This window comes from Lemur catta, chromosome 7 (genome assembly GCF_020740605.2).
Source record: "Lemur catta isolate mLemCat1 chromosome 7, mLemCat1.pri, whole genome shotgun sequence".
NCBI classification, from domain to species: domain Eukaryota; kingdom Metazoa; phylum Chordata; class Mammalia; order Primates; family Lemuridae; genus Lemur; species Lemur catta.
Window position 1 is genome coordinate 105,748,248 of NC_059134.1, and position 26,009 is coordinate 105,774,256.

Below are 26,009 nucleotides of genomic sequence, written 5' to 3' on the forward strand. Positions count from 1 at the left end.
GTGTGTGCACGGCACAGGCGTCTCAAACCGCACACTTCCAAGGCACCGACGTCCCCAAGGCACACGCACACCCACGTCTCACCTGGGGTCCCTCTCCCTCCCTTCTCCCCATAGCCCCTGCTAGAGAACTCCTGCCCTTCCTTTCCCACCCGGAACCCGCTACTCTGTCCAGGCCCTTCTCCTTCTCCTGGCATCTCTGGGATCATGACAATGGCCTTCAACTGACACCCACCCCCTGCCGGGCCCTTTCCAGTCTTGCTCCCTCCAGAGCTAATGGCAGTTGTTCAAGTGCAAATCTGATCATGCCACCTTCCCTCCCACTCAGAAGGCTCCCCCGACCCCACCGCCTGGAGACCCAAGCCCGAAGGTCAGTCCAGTTTAACCGTCTGAGGGCTGGGTCCCACCGTTCGCCCCTCACGCCCCACAGCCACCTGGAAAGCGGCTGCTCACAGTTCTCGGGAAAACCGCCTGCCGCTGTCCTGGGCTGTTAGATGTGGCATCTCCTGCCTTCAGTAAAAATCTTTCCCAAATCCACTCGGTGAAATTCTGTCTTTAAAAACCAATCTTTGGGCATCTCATCTGTGAAGCTGTCCTGGCACTCCCAGTCAGACGTGGCCACCTTCTTCTAGTGTCACTGCTGTCCCTTATGCAAAGTGCCATCTCATGTCATTCCTTGCTGAGACGTGTCAGTGTCATGAGACACTGTGTGCTCCTCGATGGCATGGACTGGGCCTTACTTATCTCTGTCCCCAACTCCAGGTGGCCGCTCAGCTTGTGGCCACATGTATTTCCTGCCTGAACAACAGACTCGCCCTCTGGGAATGGAAACAACTCACTTGCGAGGGAAACTGAGAGGCCCCCAACAGGAGGGGGAGGGTGTGCGCAGTGGGCAGAACACTCGAGCTCACAGAGACACACTCGGAGAGGAGCCAGAGGACCCGTGTGTCCAGGTAACAAGTTCTTGGTGGGAGCGAAGAATGCACGTGCACAGAGGGGACGAGGACTGAAGGGCGGTTACTAACTCTCTGGAGATAGGACTGGAACATGCTTGCAGCTTAGAAAAGGCCTCTGGGGGAGGGGATACGAGCAGGGGCACGGAGCTCCGGCCGCACGCCAGGGCGAGGCTGTGGGGGAGACCCCGTACAGGAAGGGGTGACCTATAAAGCTCCCGGGGCACAGCGTGGGAAGCCAATTAGGCCACTTTCCGGTTACAGAACAGGAAGAAGCAAAACCCCACAGAAGCAGCTGGAGTGGAGCGATCCTACGGTGGCTCCGCTGCCAGAGCATAGCAGGGGCAAAGTGTTCAGGGCTGGGGACGCGCCACACCCCGCTATTCTGGAGCACCCATCAAGGTTAGAAACCCAAGGACAAGGAGACAGCCTTCAAGCCCTCTCCTCAGTGTTTGATGGGGACATGGAGGTCATAGTCTGGAGAATGTGCCCCAAAGCCCAGTGACACACACCTCAGGGTGGCTGGAGCCACGCCAGCTGCCGCCACATTTCACCTCGGGACGGGGTGGGTGGGTGGGGGGGCTCTGCTCTCAGGGTCGGCCCTGGGGCCAGCTCTGCACGGCAGGAGTCAGGCTGCAGGGGACATGGAGCTGTGAGTCCCTCTTCTGAAAAGCTCCCAGCACTTTGACCCTCCTACACTTGGGCCCAGGAGCTCCAGAATCAGTCGAAGTTCAGCTAGGAATTCACGTTTTTAGCTTTTCAGTCCAGCCCTAATTTCACCACAAATAGTGACTGCTGAGGAAACCTTACGGAGATGCATCTAAAGGCATCTGGTCTCTGGGGTTGAGGCTCCATTAAGGCAGGAACTATAGCTAACGGACTCAAACTCTAGCAGGCCCAGGGTCATAGGGGCACCCAGTAGCAGCCGGTTCTTTCTGGGTAAGTTCAACACATGATCAAAAAGGAGCAGTGACACCCCAGAGGGGACCGGCTTGATCTCTGCAGTGGGACAGCGTGTCACTCGGAGCGAGCCCCTGGGTGGGTAGGAGGGTGTCTGGGGTGTTCTGCGCCCTGAAGAACCATTATCTGTTCCAACCTTTATCTGTCTGAACCTTTTTCCTACCCTAGGATAACCTGAAGAACCTAGTGTACTCCCGTCGGTAACAGTGGTTCCCTGGGACAGTGATTCCTTGCTAGGGGTGGTGGCAGTGGGGACACAGAGGGGTGCACTGGGATCCTGAAGCAGGGTGGCCACGTGTTGACAGATTTTCAAAAGCCCCATGAAGTTTGAGATTCTGTTCCCATCCTACCACCAAATTAAAAATCGGAGATGCCCATGCTCCCGACCTTCAAGGCTCACCCTGGTGATGGCAGAGGTTGAGGTCAGTTTCCTCCGGGTCTTCTTTACCTTCCGCAGATCCTCATCTTCGTAGAACAGGTCCTGAGTGGGAGGGGGAGGGTGAGGGGAACGAGGCCGGGAGTCCAGGGAACGGACCCCGAGCCCCACGCGCGGGGCTGTGGGAGTTACCTGTCCGTGCAGTGGGTCGTCGCTGCCTTCCTGTTCCGAGGAGAAGCTCTCCTCCTCCTCCTCAGAGTAATTGTCAATATCAGGAGAACGATCTGGAACAGACACCTTGGTGAGGTGACCTTGCCGTGGGGAGATCTGGTGGGCTGGGGCAGAGGGAGGAGGGCCGGCCACCTCTGTCTTCAGGGGTCCCTAACCTTCTCCTGCCTGGGGACATTTCAGGCCCCGTCTTGCTCAGCTTTCCCAGGGTGGGCTCGGGATGGGCTCTTCATCCACACGGTCCCGGACGCTGCACACGTCTTACCCGAGAGCTTGGATTTGATCCCTTCGTGGTCGATGGGCTGGCTGGACAGCGAGTAGATCTTTATTTCTGCCACAGGCACGGACACGTCCTTCACGTTGCTGTGCAGGCCAAGCACCAGGGCACCTTCGCTGGGGTGCTGCATCACCTGCGGTCACAAGGTCTTACTACGGACAGGCCCACGGAGGAGCTGTCATTTTCTTTTCTTTCTTTCCTTTTTTGTTTTTTTTAAGAAATGGCGTCTTGCTCTGTCACCCAGGCTAGAGTGAGTGGTGTAGTAGCTCACTGCAGCCTCCAACTCCTGGGCTCAAGTCATCCTCCTGCTTCAGCCTCCCAAGAAGCTGGGACTATAGGTGCATCACCATGTATAGGTAATTTTTTTAAAAAAGTTTTTTGTAGAGACAGAGCTGGTCTCATTTTTTTGCCCAGGCTGGTCTCAAATTCCTGGGCTTAAGCAATCCTCGTGCCTCAGCCTCCGTAGCTGGGACTACAGGCACGTGCCACCATGCCTGGCTAATTTTTTTTTTCTATATAGATTTTTAGCTGTCCAGATAATTTCTTTCTATTTTTAGTAGAGACAGGGGTCTCACTCTTGCTCAGGCTGGTCTCAAACTCCTGACCTCGAGCGATCCACCTGCCTTGGCCTCCCAGAGTGCTAGGATTACAGGCGTGAGCCACTGCGCCCAGCTGGGAATTCTTATACAGTCTTTTAACTTTTTCAAAAGTTTGAAATTTTATTTTTTAAATAATTAAAGAAATCTTTCCATGAGGGAGAGAGTACTTGATAAAAAGAGGTATATCCTGAATTTCTAATAAAATAATTAACTTGCAGCGCAAGCTGAAGCGCCTGGCCGGCAGGCTGGGCCTACACAGCAGGCCCAGCTGGCAGCCATGCTCTGCTCACCTCGGCCATGTTGATGAGCCCCACAGCCAAGGTCTTGTAGCCCAGGATGGTCCGGTTCTTGTAGCGCTTTCTCCTCTGCAGCATGATCTGCAGCTTGTTGGCATCTCGCTTAAGGAAATGAGGGTACTGTCGGGGGCAGAATAGAGTCAAGCACGGTCAGTAAGCACCTAGGTCCTTGGCGGGTTCTGGTCCTCCTAGAGCAGCGGTCCCCAACCTTTCTGGCACCAGGGACTGGTTTCATGGAAGACAGTTTTTCCACGGACTGGGGGTGGGTGTGTGTCACGGGGAGCGGGGGGTGGTGCGGAGCTCGGGCAGTGATGCTCGGCCTGTTTCCTAACAGGCCACAGACCGGAACCGCAGTCCTAGAGGACACACCGTCTTTCTGTGCTTCCATTTTTCCTGTCTATAAATGGGGGAGTCAGGGTGTGAGGCTGGAGAAGCCGATTCTGCGTGCTGCCTGGGGCGCACACGTGTTCAGAAAACTGCCTCTTTCCTTGCCATCTGACCACGTGTTTTCTCCGTGTGTTGCAGCTGGGCTGCTGGACTATGATGAGAGAGAGACTGCTGGGAGGGCTAATAAGGGGAGGATGGAGATCACAATGTGGGGGTGCAGTGAGACTGCAGGTGGCCACGCCACCGGGGTGCTGGGATCACCAAGGACAGGTGACGGCACAGCAGGTGGCCAACAGCGTTACTAAGGCAGGGAAAGGTGAGCCCGACTGTGGCTTTAAGGGACTGCCTTGTCCTTCCAGGCCAGCCATCAACCTCCAGGTGACTTCTATCTTTTCCCGCCCCAGCTGGGCAATAGCTGCTCTTGTATAAAACGGTCTCCCGGTCAGAGGGCTGCTTGCGGGCCACACTGGACGTGGCATATTAGAGACCTAAGATTCAGCAGAGTCTCACCTGAAGGGAGAAGGTTAACTGGAGCTCTGTTTCCACCAGTCCGCTAGCTGGGAGGATGATCTCGTTGGAACGAAGAATCCTTTTTGAACCCTGAAACCAAGAAAAAAATCTGTCAAAGTTATGTCACCAAAACTCAGACCAAAAGAAACACTAGGTTTGCAAACTATTTCTAAACCTACAAACATTCTTCCCAGTCCAAATATTTCATCAGTCTTTGCTGTACTTATCTGAACCAAGCCACCAGCATAGGTGTGATGTGACTGTATTATGCCGTAGGGTTCAGACAGGGTTTTCGCAGGAAAATGATCTGTCTTTGCAGGTGTTTCCCAGCACTTCTGGGCAAGAGGTGGGCAGCGTCACCCTCAGACGCGTGTGACCTCCCCGCCTGCGGGCCTCCCTTCCTTGGCCTGACTCCAGCTGCACGGCCTTACCCCTGGGCCTTTGCACGTGCTTTCCTTCTCCTCTTAGGCGCTTTTTTGTCTGTGCACACAGCTAAGCAACTTGCCTTTCAGGTCTCAGCTTGGATGAGGTTCTTCTCCCAGGAACCTTCCCTTTCAGCCCCACTCTTCCGACCTGACACGGGGGTGAGACACCCCGTTTCTGCCAGCTACTTCTCCCACTCACTGGGAGCATGGAGAGACAGATGTGTCTTGTTTGCTAAGAATGCTGGCGTATCATAGACGGTAAATAAATGCTGTGGAAGGAATTTGTCTAAGAAGCCACATAACCTATGCCCTACTTCCTTAAATTTTTTTAAAGGAAAATTAAAAGTTTCCGCATATGAATTAAAGTCAGAGATGCGCACGTTTATTTGTTTTCCAAGGGAACATGTCCTGTGCCATTAAGCAGGGGACTGGCAGAAAGAACTCCCTCAACCTGGCGGAGCACGTCCACTCCTTGCTTCCGTGTGAGGCGGCCGGTCCTCCGAGGGCTCTGCGGGTCAAACTATTTCTGTAACAACGTTGGGACAACCTTCGCCTCTCTCTCTCTCACAGTGGAGTTTTCCAGAGGCTACATTATGTGGGACGCTGCAACACACCAAGTGCTGCAGCAGCTGGGGGAATCCAGCAGATACTAAACAGAATTGCAAAAATATAAAGTGATCCGCATGTTTTTTATTTTTGAAAATTTAGTTTTTTTTTTATAAAAATTTGTGATTCTGTTAACATATAATAGGTTTATTATTATAAAAATTGCTAGATATAACTCACATAAACAAAAGCTCCTTGGGGTCCACAGTGATTTTTGTGAGGGGGTCCTAGGGCCAAAAGCTCGAGAGTAGCTATTGTATTCATCTCAACAACTCAGCTTCTTAGAAAGCTTAAGTCACACGGTCCAACAGCTTGGTGGACGCTCACTGTCAGCTCTTCCGAATCTAGGGCTGCACTCTACAAACCCCTCAGGCTCCGTGGCTTTGTGCCACAGGTCCCCACTTGTGGACCCTCCTCCCCACACTGAAATACACAGGCTGCACGTGAATGTGGCTCCGGTGTTACTGGAAACAGCGGCGTAAAAGAGCTGCGCAGTTGACATTTGTGAGTAGAAAGGCTGATGATTAGAGCACGTCATACCTGTGTGTGGCACAACGGGGTAGAAAGAGCTGTGCTTGACGTGAGTGTGGTGTGTGCTGTGAGTTGTTACGGATGGGAGTAGGTCAAACAGGAGTAAGTCCAGGGCCAAAGCTGATACGGGTAAGTGCGAATGGTAGCACTTGCTGCTAACCACAGGTTGCATTAAACTGAGAAGATTATAAGTGATAGATTGCTTCCTGCAGAAGAAATCACAATATAATGAACACAAACAGATCTAGCTCTAAAAAATAAAGTTGGGCTAAACTATTTTCAAGCTGCAAAAACAGAAGAGCAGGAGGGTCTGAGGAATGTCAGTAAAGGCATATACAACACTTTTTTTAGACTGAGGTTTAAATACAGCGCAGGGTCCGGATCTCAGGTCCACACGACTGGATGAGTCTGAGCTGACAAACGCACGCGTGCAGCCCACGTCTGTGTCAAGACACGGAATGCCTGACTGCTCCAGAGAGAGCCTGGCAGTCCTCCCAGGCGAGCCGCACCGCTCTCCCGGAGGCAAGCACTGTTCTCCTCTCTTTCCCTGCAGAGCAGTTTTGCCTGCACTAAAATGCCACGGAAATGGAATTACACAGCATGTGCCACTCTGGTCGGGCTTCTTTTGCCCAGCACGACATGTCTGAGGCTCAGGTTGCTGTGTTTATCAGCAGTTCACTCCTTACTGCCAAGTTGAATTCTATCTTATGAATGTACGGGCTGAGCCTTCCTAATCTGAAAATCCGAAACTGACCGCCAATGTGACACCGTAAGTGGAAAATTTCACACCTTACTTCATGTGATGGGTTGTAGTCAACATGCAGTCAAAACTGTTTCATGCACAAAATTATTAAAAACATTGTACAAAATTACCTTCAGGCTATGTATACAAGGTGTATATGAAACATAAATGAATTTTACGACTAGACTTGGGTCACATCTCCAAGATATCTCATTATGTATATACAAATATTCTAAAACCTAAAAAAATCTGAAATCTAAAACACTTCTGGTCTCAAGCATTTCGGATAAGGGACCCTCAACCTGCACCACACATTTTTTTTTTGAGACAGGGCCTGGGCCACAGTGCAGTGGTGTCATCATAGCTCCTGGGCTCTAGTGATCCTCCTGCCTCAGCCTTCCAAGTAGCTGGGACTACAGCTGCGCGCTAGTGTGCCCAACTGTTTTGTAGTTTTAGTAGAGATGGGGGGGTCTCGCTGTGCTGCTGAGGCTGGTCTTGAACTCCTGGCCTCAAGCGATCCTCATGCCTCAGCCTCCAGAGTGCTGGGGTTACAGGCGTGAGCCACACGCCAGGCATCATTTCCTGATTTTAGCTCCTGCCTGCCTCGTTGTTCCCCAGCACTACTCTGGGCATGGGTCTTCGTGGTTTCAACATCTGTTCTTCCGAACATCCTGGCCTCTAGGTCCCCTAGTTCCTCGCGTCCTCACACTCACCTCAGCCACTCACCCACGTCCACACTCCGAACCTCACCGCTGGCAACAGTTACAGCCACGGCCTAACCTCAGTTTCATGTGCCCACTCTCTGGTGACCACCTCCCTTCCCTCCAGCTCATTCTCTCCAGTCCACAGCTGGTCACAGCCCCGGGGCCTGCTGTCCACAGCCCCACACTCTTCCTCACGCCCCTGAGGCCCCTTGTCCCTCTCACCGGCTTCAGTGTCCTGACCCGCTCCCTGTGCCCATTGGACAAATTACAGCCTGACTGAACTCCCGCTGCACCGGCTGACCATGCCCGCAGAGAAACAGAACCAGGCTACTGGTCTGACTCTAAATTTATGACCCAAATCTTAAGTGGCCTTGAGGGCCACCTGGTAACCACGCTAGACTTTCCCACGTCTCGCACTTTCCCACTCTACTGCCAGAGAACAGTTTCATACCTTCCACTTCCCTTACCTCTCCAACACCTCACCCTCCCCTCACCTGTGCCAACGGCCGCTTCCTGCCCATGAGAAAGCTGAACAGCTCCCACGTCGACCCGACGGCTGGCCCGTCGCCCTGCCATTCCCCCGTGTCACGCACGTGAGCGCCCCTGCTCCTACCCAGAGTCAAGCACGCTACTCGGCGCTAACCTCCGCCTTTCTCACCTACTCAAGACACTGCTCCAGTCATTCTTTCCTCTTACATGACCAACTTTCCTCCCCGATCTGGATCACTCTCATTAGCAAAATGCTGTTACTTCTATCATCTTAAAAAGAAAAACCGTCTCCTGCCGGGCGCAGTGGCTCACGCCTGGAATCCCAGCGCCCGGGAGGCCCCGTTCTCTTCTGGGTATGCGCTCACCCCACAGTCCTGGTCTGCAGTGTTCTGACGACTCCCCAAAGCATGCCTGGACCCCAGACCCTCGCCCGCACGCCAAACATCTCCTCTGGGAAGTTTACACGAGGAACTGAATTTTGGATCTTTTCCTCCAAATCTGCTTTACCCACGGTCTTCCTGCCCCACCGAGTGGCAACTCACTCTACTAGCTCCTGGAGACAACACTGGCGCCACCCTCGTCTCTTGCTGATCGTTGCCACGGCCTGTTAACTGTCCTCCCGATTCCTCCCTTTCCCACTCAGCAGCCAAAGTATCCTCTCATTCTCTTCTCAAAACCCCCCATCCAGCACAAGAACCAGAGACCTCACAGTTCTCTGCACACCCCCTGCCCCTCCCGTCCCTCTCACGCCTGTCCACCCTGCTCTCGATGCTGCCAGAGAAGCTAGATGGCCTCGAACCGCTCCCACGGTTCTCCCAAGGCTCTTCCTCCAGACAGGAGCGCGCCACCTCCCTCAGAGCCTTCGCAGAAATTCGGCAGCCCTGCCTGCCGCCGCAGGTGATCTGCTACCTTCCTCCACCCCGCACGCTCCAGCCCTTCGTTGCGTTGATTATTGATTTTTCCCCACGAGGCACATCATCTTCCTCATGACTTGAAACTCTCGCCACCCAAATACGTGCTAAAAATACCTGGAAACATTTTCATCCCAAATTTACTATCTGAACCACAAACTTGTTAGGAACCTGCATGTGCAGGTAGCAGGAAGTGAGGTGCCTCTGCATCGTAGGGTCCCAGCTAGTTCCGGCTCTTTCCAACCGTGCTGCACCACTGTTCTCATTTTTCCTGCCCTGCCCCAAAGATCTGGCCGCCATGGGTCCCGGCATTTGCTTCCTCCAGGTGCCTGGAGCACCACCAACCGGAGTCCAATTTCAAAATCATCTTGCACACTTCCGTACCGTTCATCTGTAACCGTGTCTTTACTTGCAGTATAGAAGCAAAACAATTTATATCTAACACCACAGTATTACAGCACATAAAATATCCATTGGTGAGTATTAAACTATTAAAACTTAGGTTACTAGTGTTTTAAATGCTTCTTATTTAAATGAAAAATCCTTGGTGTAAAAAAAAAATTCTTGGTGGATTGTCACATAAATATTTAAGAGTACTGTAGTGGTATTTGAGGAAATTGGTTGAAGTTTCTTTGATGTCTAAAAACATACTGTAATTTTCTCCATTTAATTAATGGAAGACAGGCTTCTGCCATTCAACATATTTTCAGGCATGGGCTAGACTTCAAGGAATGCCTGTATATAAGCTTCTTATTTATTTTGTTTACTGTTTCTTTCTTTCTATGATAATAATTCTCAAATTTTTGGTCTCAGAAACTTTTTACACTCTTAAAAAATTATTAAGGATCCCAAATAGTTTTTGTCTATGTAGATACATCTATCAGTATTTACCATATTAATAATTAAAACACATACTTTAAAATATTAATTCATTTAAAATTAACAATAATAAACCTATTATGTATTTATATACAAGTATGTTTTTAAGAAAAACACATTTTCCAAAACAAAAATAATTAAGAAGATAGTATAGTTCTTTTTATAACAGCTTTACTGGGATGCCACACAATTCACTCCCTTAACGTGTCCAATTCAATGGTTTTTAGTACATTCAGAGCTGGGCAGTGTCACCACAGCCGGTGTCAGAACGTTCTCGTCACCCCGTGTTTAGCTGCTCCCCTCCCTGGCCTGCCCCTCGTCTGCCCCAGCCCCTCGCAACACCACCCTGCTTTCTGGCTCTGGGCACCTGCCTGTCCTGGACAGTTTACAGAAATGGAATCGACGGCACATGGTCTTTTGGGTTTAGCTTCTTTGACTTGGCAGCACGTATTCAAGGCTCACCCATGCTGTGGTGTGGACGCACTTCTTCCTTTTTTATTGCAAATAATAATCCACTGTGTGACTATACCATATTTTATTTATCCACTCATCAGTTATGAACTTGGGTTGTTTCTACTTTTTAGCTGTTGTGAACAATGCTGCTATAAACATTTGCATGTTAGGTTTTGTGTGTTTTCATTTCTCTTGGGTATATACCCAGGAGTAGAATTGCTTGATCACATGGTATTAATAATTCTGTGTTTAACCATTTAAGGGACTGCCACCAGACTGTCTTCTTTCCTTTTTTTAGAGGCAAGGTCTTGCGCTATTGCTCAGGCTGGAGTACAGTGACAAGATCATAGCTCACAGCAACCTCAAACTCCTGGGCTCACATGATCCTCCCACCTCAGCCTCCTGAGTAGCTGGGACTACCACACCTGGCTAATTTTTAAATTTTTTGTAGAGATGGGGTCTTGCTATGTTGCCCAGCCTAGTCTCAAATTCTTGGCCTCAAGTGATCCTTCCCCTCAGCTTCCTAAAGTGCTGGGATTACAGGTGTAAATCACCCTGCCCAGTTTCTGCATTTCTTCTGTATGTTTAAAATTATTTCAAAATAAAAAGTTAAAAGTAAAATCTAATCCATTGGTCTATTTTCTTCTTTGAATGGACCTTTTATTCCACATGATTTTGTAATCTCACGCACTGGTCATTTGGAAAATATTGGTTGATTTGGTTATATAAATTTTTCAAATGTTACACATTTCATTATACAACACGAAAAACTCAAAATCATTAATATCATTTCTGATCTCTTTGGAAGTCTTTAAGAATTGGGAAGCTGTTAAGCTTATAGTGACAGTATCAAGTTTTCCAAAATTTTAGTTTCCACTTAAAAGCTCAAATTTTACTTATCATTGGCAACAAATACCAAGTTGTCTTCCTTGAAGTGACAGGCTCACTTTGCTCATTTTCAAGAAAACACCTTGCAAATACCAGAGACTGAGTAACCAGTTTGTCTATAAGTCCTTTCAAGTAACAGGTTTTACTGCTTCTTCGGACATTCTTAAGCGCAACCGGCTTGTTCTCTCTCACTTCACGCGTGTGGCGGCAAACACTACGATGCCCACTGGTACGTGCCTGAGGCTTTGTGCTCAGGCGCTGGCAGCTTCACCCCCTGTCGCTCTTGTATCTTCCGTGCAAATGTCAACACAGTGGAAAAGGCAAATAATGCCACAGTGTTATTATGAAAATGGTTGTGACCTCCTGTGCCCCTCTGAAAGTGTCTCAGGGACTCATGGTCTGTGGACCTTATCTTGAACTGCTGCTCCGCTAGAACGCCAAGCTCCGGGAAGGCAGGGATTTTCGTCTGTTTTGTTCACTGCTGTATCCCTGTGCCTAGAACGCTTGGCACAAAATAGAGCCAATAAGTATTTATTATGCGGATGAATAAATAAGTGACTGAATAAATGAAAGCGATAACATCTGTAATTAGTTTCAGCTGCTTAGAAATAGCGCAATAAAAAATTCAGGATATTTGTAGTTTTTGGTATAATTAAAAAGTTTACGGAATGTTAAATATTTAATCAGGAAATAGAAGAAATTATTTCTTTTGGCAAAAGCATTGAACTGCAGGGCTGGCAAAAGCAGCAGGAACTTTCAAAGCCACACCAGCAGCGTCTGCTCGGGAAAGCAACGGCCGTCAGCAAAGGAGACAGTTCCTGGAAACACTGCTCGTGACCTAGAAATGAGGGCGACGTCAGGAAAGGAGGACAAGACACCAACAGCTGCCACTTCGTGTCACCGTCATTGTCCCACACTTGTTTCTTGTTTTTCCAACCCACAGTGTCCAGGGACATTGCACATTTGGGAGGAGCTATGTGCAGAAGTGAACAGGGAATTAGGAAACAAGGTGGGACACACAGGAATCGATGGAGGGTAATTAAAACATTTAAGTTTCGAGGACTAAATTAAGATAACGTATTTATCCCAGAAGGAGACCTGAGGACCAGGATGTACGACTCACGCAGCGTGAGTGCTGCAGACGTGGGTTTTGACGGAGCCAGCGTGAGTACGACAACCTGCTGCACAGTGGGTGCGCCGGGCAATGAAACATACTGGTTCGCAGGGAGGTGCCACGGAGTTTGCTCCTTCTCAGTGAGTAAGAATTCGATACATACACCCACCTTTGGCTGAAGCATCGGTCATTATTTAGCAACAGCGGAGGCACTTCCGAACCTCCCTCCGCTCCAGGGAGTCGGCGCTAGAAAGGATCTGTCAGCCACGGAAGGTCTGGCCATGAGTTTAATTAACACACATATCATCTACTCTATAGTTTCTGGTCCCAGTTCTGCCACTTGGCCATTAGCTGGCAAAAGGAAAATTCCTGAACGCTTTTATAGTTCAGTTTCTCCCTCCCCCTTCCCCCAAATTCAGGAATACTTTAGAGTACAAATGTTTGTAAAATATTTTGGGTCCCTTGAAAATACTGAGTTAGGTGTACGGAGTTGTACGTGGGATTCACCCAGAAGATAAAATATCCTAGTAAACTTTAAATTGCTGACTCTAAGATAACAATCTGTAAGTTTCTTTTGCCTGATAGAAAACCTTCAAAGTGTTTCCCAACGTCGGCATCTGCGTGGATCCAGAAGTCCTGGGACCGAAACCAACACTAAACGCTGTGGTAACTGCTGAGTGGCCTACAAAACCCTGTAGCATCTGTATCGCTCGACCCGAGTCCTAAGCCCGTCAGATGGGCAGGGCAGGAAGAACCATCTCTGTTCTGCACACAAGAAAGTAAGGTTTAAAAAAACTGAGTGTCTGAACTCAGAGGCAGAGCTGGGATTCAGTGGGTCCCATGAGCTCAACTGTCCTTCCACGGCTGCCCCTGGCCCTGCTGAGCGAAGGAAGACAGGTCCCCAGAGGTTTTTCTGAAGCCCGACAACAGGCAAATGGTCACCAGCGTCCCTGGACCCCAAATAAACGATCCTGCTCCACTCACCTGCAGCTTCACAGCAATGACCACCGAGTTAAGGTCTTTGTCCATTTCTTTCAGCATGACGAGCTTCTTCAAGGTCAAGCTGAACAGCCTAGAAAACCATGGAGAAAGAACATCCTGTCAATCACAAGGCACTTACAGGCACATTACTCCATGAACTTCTGTGGATGCCCACTTATGTCAAGCTGAAACCAACATGCTTTCACCCCTGATACGTGGGAGCAGTTTCTGAGGGGAGGAGGAGGAGCCTAAGGGAGGGGAATCATCTTGTCCCTCGTCACACGCCCAGCCGCACCTGACACATCTACACATGTGAATCTGTAGCAACCGGGGGAAACAGATGCCATTTGGCAGGAAATGGTTTAAATGATCACAAATTCAATTTCAGCTGAATTTTGCTCGAAGTATGCAGGAAATTTTCAGTGCCACAAATCAGGAAGTTTCCCTTAACTGAAAGTGACAGGATTGTTCCTCACTCTGGAGTCTCAGCAACTCTATCTGACCTGAGCTTGCCCCTTCCAAGGTCAAGGTACCGAGGCAGGGCTACCCTGGACTTCCAGCAGGCGCTGGGAGGGAGACTCCAGTGCCGCCTTTCTGCGGCTGGCGCCAAGGGTCAAAACCTGTTTTTGTTTGTTTGTTTTGAACTCTGCACTGGGCAGAGTGCTGTGGCGTCAGCCCAGCTCACTACAAACTCAAACTCCTGGGCTCAATCGACCCTCCTGCCTTGGCCTCCCAGAGTGCGGGGATCACGGGTGTGTGGTACCACACCCAATCGGTCAAAGTTTTTAAAATTTTCTGTTCCTTGGAAAGTTCTGGAGAGCCAGAGACACACGAGGGATGTCTCTGACGGAAGCCAGGGCAAGCCCTGAGAATCCGTGTGGATTTAATGCCTCTTCCCTCCTGGTGCTCCAGCCCTCGAGGCCCTGCTCATGCCTCGGACTTGCTTCGGGCCAGTCCTTCCTCTCACGGAAGCCCCACCACACTGACTTTGCCCCAGGTCCCCGAGGTGCCACTCGCCCACCCCGGCCTTCAGGCTGCTGTTTCTTCCACTAGCAACGCTCCCATGGTCGGTCACCGGCCTACAGTTAACGCCTCCTCGCCTTGCGGTCCTGGATGACGTGTTTTTGCCAGGAGGGCTTCCCCCAGCCCTTGCCAAGCCTGCGATGCCCCCCAGTTTCCTTCCGGCCTCTGCAGTGGAGCTTCCTGAGGACGGGCCACACCCGCCCGTCTCCCCAGTGCCCAAGCGCTGGGCACAGCACAGTTGCTCAGCAAATATTTGTTAGGTGAAGTTTACAGTTTCCTAAAATGGCCTCTAGCTAAGACCAGATGAACAAAAATATGCAAAGAAATTAATGTAATTTGTCAAAAAAGGAGGGCAAATCCGGATAACTGAATTCTGGTTTTGCATTCACCTTGGCCTCGGCACTTTCTAAGATCTGCTAACACAGAGGAAAACAAATTTCTCTTTCCCTTCTCTAAGTCATAACCAGAGTGCACTGAAGTATACGACAGCCCATCAGGTCTTTCCATATATACTATTATGCTCCATCTAGACCTCAAAACCAGGGCTCCGTGTGTGTCGGGGCCTCAGTTCTACCCGTACAACAGAAGGCAGGTTCCAAGCAGAGCACTGCCCCACCTGGAGTCACACGGCTGGTAAGTGACGGAACTGGATTCCAACTCTAACCTCCGTGTAGCAGAACAAATACCCCTCCCCAAATGTTGTCCACGTTCTAATCCCTAGAACCTGTAACTGTGTTACCTCGGCAAAGTCCCACTGCGAAAGGGTCTTTGCAGACGGGACTAAGTCAGGGATCCCAAGATGGGTCGATTATCCTGCACTATGGGTGGCCCCCACATAACCACAGGCGTGTTTGTAAGAGGCAGGAAGGCCAGAAGCCCATTCTGGACTTGTGACCTGCAGAACTGCAAGATAGTAACTGTACGTTGTTTGAAGTCTTTAGTTCACGGCCACTTGTCACGGTAGTAGTCAGACGCGGGTGCACTTCTCACTCAGGGCCCGGCTCTCTAAGGAAATAAGATAAATTTCTCCCTAAACCCACGTTCACGCACAACAGATGGCAAGACTCCAGACACAGGCCTGAGGCTGACTCGGACTGAGTCTGACGAGAGGTGGTGACTGGGGGTGTCCCAGGGATTACAAAGCTGAGTTAGAGGCCCAGCCTGTGGTTCTGCCACCCCGTGCTTCACGGCTGGGGCACTTCCCAAGCGGTGAAAATGTAAGATCCGAGGCCTGAAGGGAAGGGTCCTTCCCTGATGACACTCCTGCTTTAACACATTGACTGTCACACTAGAAAAAATAGATTTTTCTTGGGGCCACGGTGCTTTATTACGCAAATAGAATAAAAACTGCAAAACAAAGTGATCTTTTGTAATTTAATGAAAAACAAAATTTACTGATTTCTATTTATTTGGTCCACGTTTTTAGAATTAATTTGCCAATATTAATTGTAACAATAAGAACATCAACAAGTAAGACATTCACAAACCAGCTGCAGGGTTTTGCCCGGGTTTTGCTTCATGAGGCCCTGGGCTCAAAACTAGTATGAGTTAAATACAATTCACATGGCAGCGAATGTGTTAATCAGTTTTCCTATAGCAGAATATAACTTTACACTGAAATCATAAAGGCTGATCGCTGGTGAAGATGTCGAATGACCAGAACTCCCGCATGTGGCTGGAGAGACTGGAGATGGTGTAATTACTCAAGCAAACTATCTGACAGGTGAGCAGCAGACGCTGTATGTGCATCTACTCATACCCCCGGCTCCCAAGAGAACCCCAGAGAAATGAAGGCCCAGACCACAGAGACAGACACAGGCATGTTCAAAGCCGCTGTGCTCATCACAGTCCTCTACAGTGAATGACTAAACGTCCACCAACAGAAGACTGGACAAGATGTGGTACACAGGAGAGATCACACTACTGATGCACGTGACAACACGGACGAAATCCAGGGACACTACGGTGAGCCTGACAGCCAGACACGGAAGACTTCTCCCTGCACCATTCACGAGAAGTCCAAGAACAGGCAAGACCAACCCAGGTGACAGGAGCCAGCACAGGAACCGAGGCCGGGGAGGCACTGATTGGGAAGGGACAGAAGAAAACCCTGGGGGGTAACTGGTGACACCCACGGTGGCCACATGGGTGGGTGTACACACATGAAAGCCCATAAAACTTTATATCCAAAACCCACACACTCCCCTGTACGCAAACTATACATCAGTAAAACACAAGCTGGAATAAAGGCTGCAGAGCCACGTGACTCTGTCACTCGTCTGTCAGCCCTACAACGAGCCAGGCGCTGCTCTGGTCACTTGTGACACATCAGTAAACAAAGCAGACAAAAATTCTTGTTCCGGAGTTCACACTCCAGCGAAAGGACGCAGTCCATAAAGGACAACACAATAACTGAGCAAAGAGTGTAGCGGGTCAGACCGTGCAAACAGGGCTAGGTGCTGCGGCGTGAGGTGCGGGAGGGAGGCGGGTGGTGACCTTAGGTGGGACAGCCAGGGCAGGGCTCCTTGAGAAGCTCCAGACTGAGGGAAGGAAGCGCAAAGACCTGGCGTGGCAGCACAGCCGGACCGTCGGGACAGTGGGGCCAGGGGAGCTGGGCGGGCAACCACGCCGGCCTTTGTAAACCAGAGTAAGGATCTGGGCTTTGCTCTGACAAAAACCGGGAGGCACCACTGTCACTGGGAGACGTGACAGGCTTCACTGTTTACCAGGATTTTTTTGTCCATTCTCTGGCTGTGCTGCTCGAATAGAATGGAGGGAAGCAGAGCGGGAAGGGGAGAAGTGGAGGCGACCGCAGCAACTCGCGCACTAGCCTGGGTGCTGGGAGGGCAGAGGCAGGGAGGGTGGCAGAAATGGCTTGATCCCGGATATGTCGTGAGGACACAGTTTCACCCCCGGGGTTTGGACCAAACATCTGGAAAGAGGAGGTTATCATTAACCGAGATGCAGAAAACTCCAGGCAGAGCAGGTGTGGGGAGTTTAAGATCAAGAGTTGAGTAACAGACATTTTAAATGTGAGATGCCCGTTAGACTTCTGCGCAGAGAGGCCGAGTTCCACACACGAGTCTGCCTCTGGGCTGAGACGGCAACGCCAAGCGTGACAGGAGGAGGAACTGAAAGCCGCGAGGCTGGACGAGATCACCCAGACGGTGTGTACACAAAGAGAGACAACAAGAACTGAGCCCAGGAACACACGAGACACAGAGGGGACAAGGGGGAACCAGCACAGGTCAAGCAGGGGAGCACCCATGGGCGGGATGTCCCGGAAGCCAAGGGAAGCAGCCGGCGTGTCAAAGGCTGTTGCCGGGTTCCGATGCGGACTGCGAACGGATCAGCACACTGGGCAACACAGAGTCGCCGAGGCCCCCCGACAAGAGCAGCTTCCCTGGAGCAGCAGGAACGAAAGCCTACGTGGAACGGAGAGAACACGGAGGGAGGGAGCCGGAGGCAGCAAATACAGACAAATCTGTCCAATCCTGGATTTACTCCAACATCCTAAGCAGTAAAGTTCCTGTCCAAAAGAAATACAGCACAAGCCACACGTGTAATTGAAATTTTTCCTAGTAGCCATGTTTAAAAAAAGTAAACAGGTAAAATTAATTTTAATAATGTATTTTATTTAACCCAGTAGGTCCAAAATATTGTAAATAATATATTAAAAATATATGTAAAAAGAATAATACACCTTGAACCAAGTAGGGTTTTTTTTTGTTTTTTGAAACAGAGTCTTGCTCTGTTGTCCCGGCTGAAGTGCAGTGGTGTCATCTTAGTTCACTGTGACCTCACACTCCTGGCTCAAGCAATCCTCCGGCCTCAGCCTCTCAAGTAGCTGGGTGTGCGACACCACGCCCGGCTAACTTTTCTATTTTTGGTAGAGACGGAGTCTCGCTCTTGCTCAGGCTGGTCTTGAACTGCTGAGCTCTAAGTGATCCTCCCACCGTGGCCTCCAAGAGTGCTGGGATTGCCTGTGTGAGCCACTGTGCCTGCTCCCAAGTGGGTTTTATCCCAGGAATGCAAGGTTGGTGTAACATTATAAAAATGAATTAATTTACCACGTTAACATACTAAAAAGAAAAAAATATGATCATTGCAGTGGGTATAGAAAAATTGTTTGAAAAATCCCAATCCATTCCTGATAAAAACTCTTGGCAAACTACCATACAAAGAACCTGATAAAGGCAGCTATGAAAACCCTACAGCTTCCCCCGTCCTTAAAGGTGAAAGACTGAACCACTCCCTCCAGGACGAGGAGGCAGGATGTCCGCTCTCACCACTTCCATTCAATATTGTGATAAAGAGTCTAATTGGTGCAAGAAAAATAAATGTTATCCAGATTGTCTTTATTTTCAGATGATATGATCATCTATGAAGAAAATCTGAGGGAGGCCGGGCGCGGTGGCTCACGCCTGTAATCCCAGCACTCTGGGAGGCCGAGGCGGGAGGATTGCTCGAGGCCAGGAGCTCGAGACAAACCTGAGCAAGAGTGAGACCCCATCATCTTTTAATTTGGAAATGTTAGACAAGCCCATCATAATAAAACAACAAAACAACAAATCATGGTCCCTTGATCTGATTTTGCCCCTCACTTCCCTTGCTGGGTAATCTTCAGCGACTCTGTCTTAGGTTTTTCATAAAGATACCGGTTCCTACTTAATTGCACTGTGATACGCAGTAACTGAGAACATACGGCAGCACCGGCCCGGCATGTGGTGAGATGCAGCAAGTGCCGCGGTTGGAGCCACCATCAGCTCTATCTGTTCGCTGTCTCAGCCTGCCCGCGCTCTTTTCTTTGGGAGCAGCTTCTTTCCAATAAGAGCAACGGGACAGTGGCTATGCTATTACTAACCAGGCAGGGAGCTCCTGGCTCGTACCTTCACTACCTGCACCCTAAGCCATTTTTCTTGCACTTGATGGGCACACGAGCCTTTGCAGAGAATAGCCTCACTGCCACCAACAGGAAGGACAGAGAGTGACACTGTGGGGCCCGTGTTCCCAGCAAGATTCCCATCGGCCTTTTTACTGGGCATCATCTGTGTACTCAGCTCTATGCCAGGAGCTGTGAGATGCAGAGAAAATGAGGCATAATCTCTGCTTTTCAGCAATTCATAACCTAGTTGAGGGGACAAGAGTTAAGTATATCAAACAATTAGCCAACAAATTTGACAGTGCATAATTAAGTTCTAAATTATATAGAAGGAGATCACTGAATAACTGGGCTAAGGCTTCAGTGAGGACATATAATTTGAGCACAAGCAAATTTTCTCATGAAATTGTTTTATTTAGATCTCATTAGACTTAGTCTGAAAGAGTCAGGCAGTCTACCTGAACACTGGGTAGCAAACAGAATAAAAACAAAAATCTTTTGAAACCTAAATTATTCTAATTTGTACTTGACTGTAAGAAAAAAGAGAAACAGCTTTTAATGATATCTATTTTAGGTCATTGGATAAGAAAGGTCCAATTTCAAATCAAAAGTGTAGTTTATTATATCCCAAACAAGAAACAATACAATTAATCAAAGTATGTGCTTAAACTATCAACACTTTTGTCATCTTAACGGCAGCTTATTTACGCCAGAAGCAAAGAACCCTAGAGAGTGAGTGGTAATGAAATTGCAAAAGGTATTTTCCACAGCTTGTTGAGAACTGAATATTTTTTCTTTGCAAGAAGTGGTCCAAAGCCTGGAAGAAGTGGTAGTCAGTTGGTGCAAGGTCTGGTGAATACGGTGGATGACAGAGAGTTTCCAAGTCCAGCCTCTGTAGTTTGAGCAGCACTGTTTGTGTGGCATGTGGTGGAGCATTGTCTTGCAAGAGGATTGGGCTGTCTCTACTGACCATTCTTGGCTGCTTAATCACAAGCATCATGTCCAACTGGCTGCAGTAGACATCGGCTGGAATGGACTGATCAGGTTTCATGAAGCTGTGGTGGATAATACCAGCACTGGACCACTAGACACCATTTGCTTTTTTTTGATGAATATTCCGTTTTGGACTCTGTTTTGGCACTTCATCTTTACCCAACCACAGTGCTGAATGCTTGCGATTGTCAAGAAGAATCCATTTTTCATCACACCTAACAGTACAGTGTAGAAATGGTTTGCCTTTATGTCATGACAGCAAAGAAAGGCAAGCTTCGAGACAATTTCTCTTAATTCACGGGGAACCCATCTATATAGCCTCTTTACCATGCTGGTTTCCAATGGTCCAATATTGTTGGAACAGTAACATCAAACCTTGCTGCTAACTCACACGTAGGCTGAGATGGATTCACTTCCACTACAGCTTTCAGCTCATCATTATCCACCTTGGTCTCAGGTTGTCCACTTGGCTCATTTTCAAGATTAAAATCACCAGAATGAAACTTCTCAAACTACCAATGTACTGTGCATTCATTAGCCACATCCTTCCCAAACACTTTGTTGATGTTTTGAGCTGTCTACACTGCACTGGTTCCATGAGGGAACTCATATTTGAAAATAACACACATTTTTGACTTATCCGTGGTTTCATAAAACTTGTTCTTAAAAAAATTTGAAAGATAATCACAAGCCACAATGTGCGTTTGAAAGACTGAGGCTGTACCTTCACAATAAAAATAAAACAAGACATGTCAAAGTGAAATGTCAGAGGTATCAACTGTCAAACTTAGTACTTAAGGAAATCTGACATTTCACACTTAATAACCTAATACAAATGATATTCAACCTGCATTTCACAGTTGTTTCAAATTTATTCCCACGCAAATCACAACTGGAAAGGCTCGCCAAGAGAGAAATGGTGAGGTTTTATTCCCACCCCGCAACATCTCCTTTCTAATAGGATATCAACGAACAGTGAAGTGGCCACAATTTAGACAGAAAAAAGGGGAAGAAGGGAGAAACAAAGATCTGGAAGAAATAAAAAACTGAATAGTCAGACCCTGAATCAAAATGATGGTCCTTTTGTGACCAGAGCAGATAAATGCAGGAATAGAAGACACGCCACCTGGGTTAGTCCTTTGTCCTACAAAGAAATAGCTGTGTCACACGAGCAAGTCACTTTTCTCTTGGTGTTCTTTAATCATAAGAAAGGAAGGATAAGCTCTGCCTCTTCCCTCAACAGCAGGTATCAGCACAAAGAGCAAACCAGTAAAAAAATTATGTGAAAGGTTTTCTTTTGTGAGAGTAACTCTCCGTTTCGAAACTGTTTCTATTTTACCAGGCACCTGTACAAGTCTAGATGAGATTCGGAAACAATTTGTGAGCAGTGTACTTTTACTTGAATATATGTAGATGTGACACTTATTCACGAAATACACAATTTTGACTGTGAAATAATGAACTAAGACATTATTTTAAAATCAGTGACCCTGAAATTGTTCAAATGGGGAAACACCGGAGAATGAGAAAAATCTCAGACGCCAACAAAAACCAGAACCAAGGAACATGCTTAGGGATATCTTATCTCAGAGCCATAGTATGTGACTTTCTGTGAAGAGAGGGACATAAGGTTATAAGTAAACCCCTAATTTTCGGCTACTGAGCACATGTTTATCTTCAGGGGATGAATGCCAATTACTTGCATAGACCAGGAGAATTTACAACATTTCCTTTCCCTTCCTGCAAGCTCCTTGACATGAAACTTCTGGATGGGAAAATAAGCCTCGAATGGGGGGTGTAGGGGGCTTCCTACTAAAACCAAACACACAAACTCTCAGTTCCAAAGTAGCTCCTTCAGTATCGTTGGAGAGACTTAAAAATGTAAGCTTCCTCATCTGTAAAACAACTGCTGTGTGAACTAACAAGCGTGACAAGTTCCCCTCACAGAGCCTGGCATGACACAAGTGCTCAAAAGGTCAAGCATTTTTCTTAAACTTTGCTGAAGAGGACCCCACACGCCCTCAGCATCCGACAAACCCTCCTCACTTAAACTGCAGTCCTCCCTTCATGGCAACCCGAGTGCATGTGTTTCGGTGACTGAGGCAGAGGGCGTGTGTGGGAAGAACAAAAGCAAGCAAAGAAACAACACCCCTCCAGTGTCCAACCAAAACCAAGTTAGGCAAGAACCAATGGACAAGAACCAATAAAACAAAAATAGATCATATCCCAGAGAGACCCCTAAGGCGAGAATGCTTGACTATAAGGAACTTATTAACACATTATATTAAGTTCAAAAGAAAAAAATAATATAATTATTTTATTAGATGCTAAAAAAGGCATTTGATAAAATTCAACATACTAATTTTATTTTTTACTTTATCTTTTGAGTCAGGGAATCACTGTATCGCCCAGGTCTCGACTCCTGGGCTCCAGCGATCCTCCCGCCTCAGCCTCCCCAGTAGCTGAGACTACAGCCACCACACCTGGTGAATTAGCAATTTTAAAAAAGACCCTTAGGAAAAGAGCAACAGAATAATACTTCCTTAACATAAAATTTAAAAATACGTACTTTCCATAAATAGCCAGCATCAGGATTAACGATGAGAGACCAGAACGTTCCTTCTGAAGGCAGAAACAACATAAGGGCCTATCTCTGTTACTTACACAAAATTTTTCTGGAAAGCTGGCTGAAGTAATTAGAAATAAATTACTTTTCTGATATTGCTTGCATTTAAAAAAATATCTGTTTTTATTACCAAAAAACTATTTTAATTTTAGAAGAAACACTGTTTTAAATGCTGATGACTGCTGAAGCAGGGTGACAGGTGCCGGGGGATCACTACGTGCCATCTTCTCTGCCACTTTGAAAACTCGTAAGTTAGAAGATAAACAACAGGAATGAAAGGAACAGGCTGGACAGAATTCAGAGGGCCACAATTAATCGTTAAAGAAAATTAAAGGAAAAGTTTCTATGATTCAAATTAATTCCAAGCCAACTGAAGAGAAGGGTAAAGATTAAACAAAGTCAATTAGAATCCCAGAATCCCGGAGCCGAAAGTACCACTTCCAGTTTACAGACGGAAACTGTGGCCAAAGAGGTGAGATTTAGCACACTGACTGCCACACTGGAAAATTTTTTTTCCTTGGGGCCATGGTGCTTTATTATGAAAATAGAATAAAATCTTCAAAAACAAACAATCGTTTCTAATTTAATGAAAAACAAAATTTATTGATTTCTATTCATTTAATCCATGTTTTTAGAATCAATTTGTCAGTATTAATTGTAACAATAAGAACATCAACAAGTAAGATTTTTATGAACCAACTGTAGGGTTTTGCTTCACGAGGCCCCAGGCTCAAAACTAGTGTGAGTTAAATACAACTCACATGGCAGTTAATGTGTTAAATAAATAAAAACCACTGACGTCACGCAAGACACAGTCTCTCTGAGTAGAATGGATATATATGCTATGCTGAACACTATTTGAACTAAACAGAACACAAGTTTCCCCTGGCAAAAGCACTACTTACGGGCTCCTAAGGAAACCTAGGAAAAGCCTAAACAATATTTTAAAGCTCAAACATTTCCCCACATGTTAAAGTTATTGCTTAGCTGGGCATGGTGGCCCATGCCTACCGTCTTTGGGAGGCTGAATCGGGAGGATCGCTTGTGCCCAGGAGTTTGAATCCAGCTTGGGCAACAGTGAGACTCTGTATCTTAAAAAAATTATGTAATGAGAATGGTTGATTTAACCCTCTAATGAGTACTTTACCAAAAAACATTTTTCCAGACCCCTTTCACCAGACTGGCAACAGTTATAGTCTGACATCACCAAGTGACAAGTGATGGGACCCGAGTGATTGCAGTAACTACACACTGCTGGTGGAAGGGTCTGGCCTCACTCAGCACAGTGGGAGAACAGACGTCCCTGGGGCTCCCTGTGTGAGCACTCCAGGGCAGGGGGTGTTCTTACTCTCTCCTGCATACACACTGGGGCCTCCCGCTGTTGTTGATACTGTAACTGACTGAATGCGGAAGTAGGTAGGAGAATTCAGGTGTTTTCCATTAAGCTAGGACAGTAAAAAGATTTGGAAAAAACATACAACAGTGTTACATTTCCATTTTTCTGTTTTGCTTCGGAAAACATTTTTTCATAACAATGTTAATTTTTAATTCTTTTTATCTTTATTCTTATTTTTATGGAATTAAGCAAACATTTAAAACATCTATTTTAATTTTAATGTAGTAAATACTGACAGATATAATCCACCAGAAAACATACACAAGAATTTTTAGCACTACTCTTCGCAGAAAGCAAAAAAACAAAACAAAACAATGGCTAACACTGCGAATATCAACCAACCAACACACACACACACACACACACACACACACACACACGCACACGCACACACACATACGCATACGCACACATGGTGATGGAACGGAACACCGCATGCAGCCAAAGGAATGAACTGCAGCCACATGCAACAGTAAGAAAACAGAATACATCCAGCACGCTTCCAGGCACTTAAAGCTCAAAACACGCAACACTAACAATATATTGTTTAGGAAGACAAGCAAGAGAGCGATAAAAACAGAACTTAGGATAACAATTACCTCTAAGGAGAAGAGAAAAGGATTAAAAAAAAAAGGTCACACAAGGAACTCCTAAAAATTAAATTATTTTTCTTAAATTGGGTGGTAGGTTCTTGAGTGTTTGTTGTAATACGATTCCTTATATCATTTATAGACTAAATATTCCTAGGTATCTACTCAATATTCAGCAAAATACTTGACATTTAATAATAACAACTAGAGATCGTATTGGTTCAATTCTCTGGAGAAGACAGAGCAGCTCTAAGTACTAGAAATGGGGCCAGGGTCTCTGGACGCACTAACTCACTACGTGTTTCTTAAGCACCCACTGTGGACTACTGTGCTGATGGTTGAGGGGACACACAACACCCAAAATTGCCACTCTTAAAAAGCTTCTGGGAAAGGAAGGTGGACTTCCACTTAGCAAGACAGCGCAGCCGCGAGACCAGCACTCCCGCCAGGAACTAGTGAAAACGCAGCTGAAACACAGGCATCGTCTATTTTAAGGCAGTACAGAGCTTCCAGGCAACGAGAGCTGGAGGAGGCAAGAAAGAGAATCTCGAAAAGGAAGCCGACTTTTGCAGCAAATCACAGATTCCACTGACAGCCGGGGGCTGTGAATCTGCACTTTGTGTCCCAGGGGGAAGGACACCAGCCAACAGGAGGCTCAAGCGCACTTCCAGTTTCTTCTGCGGGCACGAGGTGAATCCTGAGGGCACAAGAGGCAGCAGATGAAAACCTGAGCAAAAGTCCTCTGAAGAGAAGTTTTGCTAGACAAAGATTCTGGGATCTGCTGGGCCAGGGGGCCTATTAAAGTAAGGAATTTCTGTTCTTCAGGAGACACGATGCAGAGAGTCAACAGACAAGTCGTGAACTTGGGGAAGGTACTGACAAAGGGCCCAGAATTGAAAGAACTACAATCAAGTAAGAAAAAGGCTGACAAAAGTGGGCAAAAGACATGAACAGACGTTTCCTGTTTCCAGAAGAGGAAACACTAATGGCTAATAAATATACAAAAATATGCTCAACCTCATTAGGAATCAGGGAAATGCAAATTGAAATCAAAATACCATTTTACACCCACAAAATTGGCAAAACTCGGTGTGAGGGAAGATGCAGCGCCACGGGAACTCGCATGCTGCCGGTGGGAGTATCAACTGGCACAACCGTGCTAGGACGCCACGAGGCGTCACTTGGGAAGCGGA

General features: G+C 47.5%; 1 protein-coding gene across 3 annotated transcripts in view; it reads right to left on the bottom strand.

Annotated features, from left to right (window-relative positions):
• PACS1 (phosphofurin acidic cluster sorting protein 1) overlaps positions 1-26,009 on the bottom strand; it is a 124,237-nt gene that overhangs the window by 21,904 nt on the left and 76,324 nt on the right. For all 3 annotated transcript variants that reach the window (XM_045558425.1, XM_045558426.1, XM_045558427.1), the window contains 6 exons: positions 13,310-13,397; positions 4,584-4,673; positions 3,681-3,806; positions 2,780-2,924; positions 2,479-2,570; positions 2,311-2,391 (listed from right to left, as the gene is read on the bottom strand). In XM_045558425.1, the coding sequence (XP_045414381.1) occupies positions 2,311-2,391; positions 2,479-2,570; positions 2,780-2,924; positions 3,681-3,806; positions 4,584-4,673; positions 13,310-13,397 (622 nt within the window). The remainder of the gene's footprint in view (positions 1-2,310; positions 2,392-2,478; positions 2,571-2,779; positions 2,925-3,680; positions 3,807-4,583; positions 4,674-13,309; positions 13,398-26,009) is intronic.